Below are 7,517 nucleotides of genomic sequence, written 5' to 3' on the forward strand. Positions count from 1 at the left end.
AAAACTATTAGAAAAGTTGTCATAAATACTTAAGAATTAAGAATAGAAAAGAATAATATTTTCTCTTACATTGGATTATGTCTCTTCTAATGATAACATGGATTATGTCTCTTCTAATGATAACATGGTGAAAATTTTCAAAGAAATTTTTAGTTTGTATAATGTTTTGTTATGTAGAAGTTAATATTTTCATGAGGTTTTATGCACATATCTTGAATCTTATAGTTCAAGAAGGGTAAGGGTTGGAGGTATTGAGTGATGATATTTGTCGTAAAATTAGAGAAAGTGTTAAGTATGTGAAGATATTGAAAAGGGAGAGGTTAAGAGAAAGAATTACATAAATGCTTCTTTTTGAGTTCCAATGCCGGAGAGCACCCTTGTCTGCAACCAAAATAATTCAGCTCTTGTAAAGACTCCATAACCCATATGGCATCGTATCCTATATCATTCTTCTTCTCCCATTTTCCTACAAACTTCGGGGAGTATGAGATGTGGAAAAATTTTCGTAGATGGGGCAAAGTGCAGGAGGTCTTTATACCTCGAAGAACAAATAAATATGGGCACAGATTTGGGTTTGTAAGATTTATTGGAATCTCTGATTCAGATAAGCTTGAATATCAACTGGATAACATATGGATCGGAAACATGAAACTACATGTGAGCAAACCAAAATATAGAAGAAGCTATAAAGGGGGTAGAGTGGAAATTGATAGAGGCCAGCAAAAACGCAGGGATGAAAATGGATCAAAGAAGGTGGAACCGAGAGTGAGGAAAGTATGGAGGAGAAAAGGAGAAATATCATACGCTCAGGCCGTAAAAAATGGTATACACACAAGAATCTCCTCTGAAAAGTGGATGGGGCAAATTATGCAAGTAAAGGTTGAAGACAAAGAATGGATGAAGAGAAGCTGTGTTGGATATCTAAATGAAACAGCAGATATTGAAGATATTAAAAACAGTTTTTTCATGAATGGTGCAAACTTTATTCGCCTAAGATATCTGGGTGATAACGCTATGCTACTCACACCGGAAGGAGATACTAGTGTGGAAGATTTGATTAAGGAAAACAAGGAATGGCTAGAGGAGATCTTTGATGAAATTACACCATGGGACAATTCAGTTCGGGTTGCACAGCGGAGGGTTTGGGTTAGAGTTTGGGGGTTACCGTTTCATCTTTGGGAATGGTCAGTTTTCGTAAACGTAGTAATCAATATTGGAAATCTCCTTGCAGTAGATAAAACCACTGAGAATTTTGATGAACTGCAGTACGCACGCGTCCTCGTATCCATCCCCTTCGTTGCCGAAGCTCGCACCTCAAAACGAATGATGATTAACGAAACGATTTATCAAATACACATTGAAGAAGATTTAACTTGTTGTGATAAATCTAATGAAAGGAAGGAGAATGAAGTATCTTGGTCTGAATCATTCGTTGGTGATGAGGAATGCGAATCAAATTATGATAATGCAAGTGAGAGTGAAAAGTTGATGCCTACGAATCAAAATATGAAGTCGGAGTTCAACCACATCGGAATCTCGTCGGAGATAATGTCGGAGGATAGGTACGATTCACCCGTTCTTCGAGACGTTCTGAAAAGCTGCTTTTCTGACACTGTGGTCCCTGACTCTCTGTCTCATGGTAACGGCTACATAAGGCGCTCTCAATCGAACATGCTCCAAGTCAGCCCTAGTGCGGCCCAAGAATGTGGGCTAAGTGAGTCACGAGCCCAGTTTGGGGAACAGGTAGATGGGAAAAATTTGCAAAATGGGCTAGATGCTTGGCCCAGGTGCACCCTTCAGAATGATGCCCTCCACGTCATACCTAACGTGCACGGCTCATCCACGACTCAGGGTGATAGCAGACAAATGCGCAATGGGCCTCAAGGAGCGAATTCAGTCCAAATGTTGGAGGAAGGGGGCGAAGGTGACAACCCACTCGTTCAATCTGGCTGCCCAGAATGGCCTAAGTAGAAATGCGTTGCTCATCAGTGTGAAGGAGAAGCAAAAAATATTGACTTTAATCCTCATGTTATACAGCCCTTGTACGAGACCATCAACCCTAGCGGCGGAAGGCATGAGAGGGAAGACGAAGCACTCATGATTGGTGGGGCAGCGACGCGCACACAAACGGGGGAGGCAAAGGAAGATAATGTGCTAAAAGGAAAGGACGCTAAAGAATTTCAGGGAAGCATGGATGTGATATCCACCCCCAATTCCGGCTTCATGCGGAATCATATGTCCCTCATCAAGCAAACCAACATCAACCCCAACTCTATGCTTCAACGGTCAAATATACTCATTGGGGAATCCAGTAAAATACAGAAACAATCGTCTCAAGCATCGCGGATAGGGGTGAGGAGAAAATCCAAGAGGTTAGTAAATAAACACGCATCTAATCGTATCTCTGATTCTGGAATTAGAAATTGCAATAGGATGTTTTGGTTGAAAAATAGTCCTATGGATGCGGTAAATTTATGGGATCTTGCAAAGAAAATGGGGTTTTCTTATTCTGGGGATGAGGAGGATGTTATAAACAGTTAAATTATATGGAAAATAGAGATCAACAGAGTAATCTGAACAAAAAAGATGGGAATGAAAATGGTGTCTAATGAGAATGCTATGTTTTAATTGTAGAGGATTAGGCTCACAACAAAAGCGTACATATATAAAAAATATTATAGCAAAGGAATCTATACAATTTGCATGCTTGCAAGAAACTAAAATGGAAAATATAAAATCTGAGGTATGCCAAAATATGTGGGGGAGATTAGATGTAAGCTGGATACATAAAAATGCAGAAAATAGTGCAGGGGGAATTCTTACAATTTGGGATGATAGTGCTTTTAAATTAGAACACCACTTTTTAGGAAATGGCTTTGTTTATGTTCAAGGAATAATGCTTGATAAAAATCAATTAGTCGTTGTGGTAAATGTGTATTCTGCGTGTAGTCAAAGTGAAAAAAGAATTATGTGGGAGGATCTCTTAAGAATTAAAGAACAGAGTAATATTACAATGTGGTGTATGCTTGGTGACTTTAATGCTGTGAGAAAACAAGACGAAAGAATAGGATGTCAACCTTTAGGATCATATAAAAAAGATATGAAGGAGTTTAATGAGTTCATTGAAAATATGGAATTATTTGATATACCTATGATAGGTAGGAGATACACTTGGTATAGAACAAAAGGGGAGGCTAAATCAAGATTGGATAGAACATTAATGTCTCTGGAATGAATGGATGTCTGGCAACAGTGTAAACAATATGCTTTAAATAGAACGGTCTCTGATCATTGTGCTTTAATTGTAAAACAATCTCAACATGATTGGGGACCAAAACCTTTTAGATATTTAAATGTGTGGCAAACAGATAGGAGTTTTAAAGATTGTGTTAAGAATGGCTGGGAAAATCAAGCTTTAGAAGGAAATGAAATATGGAAAATGAAGGAAAAACTGAAATCTTTAAAAAAGAATATTAACATCTGGAATAAGGAGGTGTTTGGTTCACTGCATACAAAATCAATTGATATTGAACAATCAATCAGTAGACTAGATATAAAAGATGAACAAGATGGTCTAAATGAGGATGAAAGGAAAAGAAGGAAATCTCAAATTGCTGATCTGAAAAATCTTTCCTTAAAAATTGAAATGCTTAATAGGCAGAAATCAAGAATTAAATGGCTGCAAGAAGGGGATTTGAATACACAATTTTTTCATAAGATTGTAAAGTGGAGATCAAATAAAAACAGATTGAATTGGGTGCTTATAGGGAATGAGTGGTGCGAGGAACCATCAAGGGTAAAGGTGGAAGTTCTAAGATTTTACAAGGAAAGATTTACGGGTTCAAGAGATGTCCATGTGTTGTTAGATAATGTTTCCTTTCCGATCATAAGTAGTGAGGATAATGAGGCTTTGGTAAAGACAATTTCTATGGAAGAAATGAAACAAGCTGTATGGGATTGTGATAGTAACAAATGTCCTGGACCAGATGGTTTTAATTTCAGTTTCTTTAAAGAATTCTGGGAGACTATAAGTATGGAATTATATAAAGTTGTATGTTGTTTTCATAAATGGGGGAGATGGCCAAAAGGATGTAATGCCTCTTTCATCACAATTATTCCTAAAATTGCCAACCCTGTTAGATTAGAGGATTACAGACCAATCTCCCTAGCCGGCAGCCTTTACAAAATCATAGCAAAAATTCTAGCTAGAAGGCTGCAGAAAATCATGCATATCATTATTGATCATAAACAATCGGCCTTCATACAAGGAAGGGGCATCCTTGATGGTATAATTGTAGCGAATGAAGTTATTGAGGAGGTAAGAAAGAAGAAGAGTAAGTGTATCGTGGTTAAAGCTGATTTTGAGAAAGCTTACGACTCTGTGGAATGGAGTTTTCTTTTTTATATGCTACAAAGGATGGGTTTTGGTAATACATGGATTAAATGGATCAGGGGCTGCTTAGAGTCATCATCTATATCCATACTTGTTAATGGCAGCCCTACTGAGCAATTCCATCCTACAAAGGGTCTACGACAGGGTGATCCTTTAGCACCATTATTATTTCTTATTGTGGCTGAAGGATTGGCAGGAGTTATGAGAGAGGCCCAACAAAAAAGACTCTATGATGGGATTAAAGTGGGAAAGGATCAGATTGAGGTTAGTATGTTACAGTTTGCGGATGATACTATATTTTTCTGTGAGGATAATGTGAAGAACATCACAACAATTAAATGTGCTCTGAGATGCTTTGAACTTGTATCTGGGTTGAAGGTGAATTTTAGAAAGAGTAAAATTGCAGGTATAGGTGTACAAAACACTGAAATTCTAAGATATTCTGCAATTTTAAATTGTAATCAAATGGATGTGCCCTTTAAATATCTCGGGGTTCCTGTGGGTGATAATCATAGGAAGAAAGTGTTTTGGAAAGACATGATTTTAAAAATAAAAAGCAAGCTTACATCTTGGAAAGGAAAACATTTATCTTTTGCTGGAAGAGTTGTTCTGCTAAAATCTGTAATTTCTGCTGTTCCCCTATATTACTTGTCTCTCTTCAGAATACCCAAAGTAGTTGCGAAGGAAATCACAAAGATACAAAGAGATTTTTTATGGGGATGGGGAAGTGACAAAAGGAAAATAGCTTGGGCCAAATGGGATCTCCTATGCCAATCCAAATCAGATGGAGGACTAGGAATTAAGGATATAAATTTATTTAATTTGGCTCTTCTTGGAAAATGGAAGTGGAGACTTGGGTGTGAAAAATCAGGACTTTGGAAACAGGTACTGGAATCTAAATATGGATCTTGGAGAGGGTTGGATGTCAGTGCTGTGAAAAAAACTGAATCTTGGTGGTGGAGAGATATCAAGAAGTTCTGTGGAGGTAATTCAGACTCCTGGTTTGATAATCATAGAAAGTGGAAGGTAGGTGCAGGGAGTAATATTTTGTTTTGGACAGATTGTTGGGTAGGGAATGATACCCTTAAAAACAGATATCCCAGACTGTATTCAAACTCTGTACTTAAAGATAGATCTGTTGATAAATTTGGGATATGGCATGTGAACCAGTGGGTATGGCAAATAGAATGGAGAAGAGAGTGGTTCTCCTGGGAATATGAAATTATAAATACCTTTATGGATGAATTGAAAACTGTTAAAATAGATGCCTATAGAAATGATGAGTGGTTGTGGCTAGGTGATAACTCAAATTCATTCACTGTTAACTCTGCTTATAATGTTCTTTTGTGCCAAAATACCTTGTTGCCTCAACTCTCTCCTTCCTTTAATTTTGATTTCTTTTGGAGGTTAAAAGCTCTCCCATCAGCACACTATTTTGCTTGGCGTGTTCTAACTGGGAAAATTGCAACCTATGATAATTTATTACATAGAGGAATTCAGACTGGTGGGGGAATGTGTGTCATGTGTGGAATTGAGCTAGAAACAGTAAATCATCTTTTCTTTACATGCAAAGTAGCTTCTAAAGTGTGGTGTATGACTGATGTGTGGGTTGGTAGAGCTTTTGTACATTGTGATAATGCTACTCAACATTTTGAACAGTTTGGCTTTATGGACCTAAGTTATGTGGGTAATTGTGTTTGGAAATGTATGTGGATATCCATTATTTGGGGAATCTGGAATCATAGAAATAGGATTATTTTTAATAGTGCTGTGGTAGATCCTATTGAAATTTTTGCTATGGCACAAGTAAAGGGGTGGGCATGGGTAACTTATAAATTCCCAAAATCAAACTTCTCTTATTCTGATTGGTGTTTTGATGTATATGAATGTTTGAAATCAATGCATTGACGGTTAACAATCTCCCTTCTCTTTTATGGTGGATTCTATTTTGGATTAGAGCACATGTTGCTGAGTGTGATTCAACCTCAGATGTTGGTGGGGAGGAGCAAGGAACCAACATACCTTTGTGGAGATGTCGTGCCTTATATAATTGACATGGGTTATGTTGTTGCTTTATTTTTTGTATTGTTGTTTATGTACAAACTTTGGCTAAGAACTAGGCTTTTTGTACATGGGTTGGAATACCCCAAGTATTCCCATTTATATTATTCTTTATTGCTGATTAAAAAAAAAAAAAAAAAAAAAAAAAAAAAAAAGAATTACATAAATGTATTGAAGAAATGGGCCTAAGTGACATTAATGGGGGTTTCTTAAGGCTAGTTGTGACAACTAAATGGAATGCTACTGATTCAAAATGCTACTAATTATTGTTATGCAATTACTATGTTTTTTTGGGATCTAATGATAGAAGTAACATGATTTGTCTTACTTATAAAGAGTGAGAGAAAATGAGAAAGGAATGTGAAGATTTTTTTATGATATAACTAAGTAACTTGATGTTTATATTGTAATTTGGAATAATTTCTTGCTACATAATTTAAAAGAATATATTGTTAAAAAAGTTAACTTTAATATATATATAGGGAAAAGTTGTTATTTATATTTATTTTGTTATTATTTAGTTCATTTTAATAGCATAAAATAATATCTATTTTTTATTTAATGATAATGCAAAACAAAAATTACACGTAAATGTGAAATTGTAATTTGACTGTCCTCTATTTTTTTTTCATCAAGGATCTGTTTATTAGTTTTTTTCTCTCATGACTTTAGTGTTTAAATAGTATAAATTTTATAATTTTGATCTAATTTTCAAATTTGCATACATTGTTTTACAACATAATATATTTATTTAAGGTGTCACCAATAAATAATTTACTAATTAAAATATAAAAATTAAATTTATGAATTTTTAACATATGAAAAGTAATCATAAAAAATGAAAGTAAGAAATAGTGAATCAAATATTAAAACAAAATTATAATTTAGCCAAAACAAAAATTATTATAAATTATCTTATTAGAATAATCTATCTCACTTGCGGAAAACTTAACAAAAGAAAAAATCTTAAGATGGAAAATAATTAAAATTTTCTATCATCATTTAAATTGAAAATTTTATAATTGTTAATGTAAATAAATAAGAAGAGCTCGCAACCTTATTT

General features: G+C 35.2%; 1 protein-coding gene across 1 annotated transcript; it reads left to right on the forward strand.

Moving 5' to 3' along the window:
• The first annotated feature begins 345 nt into the window (after positions 1 to 345).
• Positions 346 to 6,750, forward strand: LOC137821797 (uncharacterized). The gene is made up of 2 exons (XM_068626551.1): positions 346 to 2,372; positions 6,351 to 6,750. The coding sequence occupies exon 1, from the start codon at positions 427 to 429 to the stop codon at positions 1,969 to 1,971; it is 1,545 nt and encodes a 514-aa protein (XP_068482652.1). The 5' UTR covers positions 346 to 426; the 3' UTR covers positions 1,972 to 2,372; positions 6,351 to 6,750.
• The last annotated feature ends 767 nt before the right edge of the window (positions 6,751 to 7,517 follow it).

The sequence above is a fragment of the Phaseolus vulgaris genome, chromosome 9 (assembly GCF_000499845.2).
Source record: "Phaseolus vulgaris cultivar G19833 chromosome 9, P. vulgaris v2.0, whole genome shotgun sequence".
In the NCBI taxonomy this organism is placed as follows: Eukaryota; Viridiplantae; Streptophyta; class Magnoliopsida; order Fabales; family Fabaceae; genus Phaseolus; species Phaseolus vulgaris.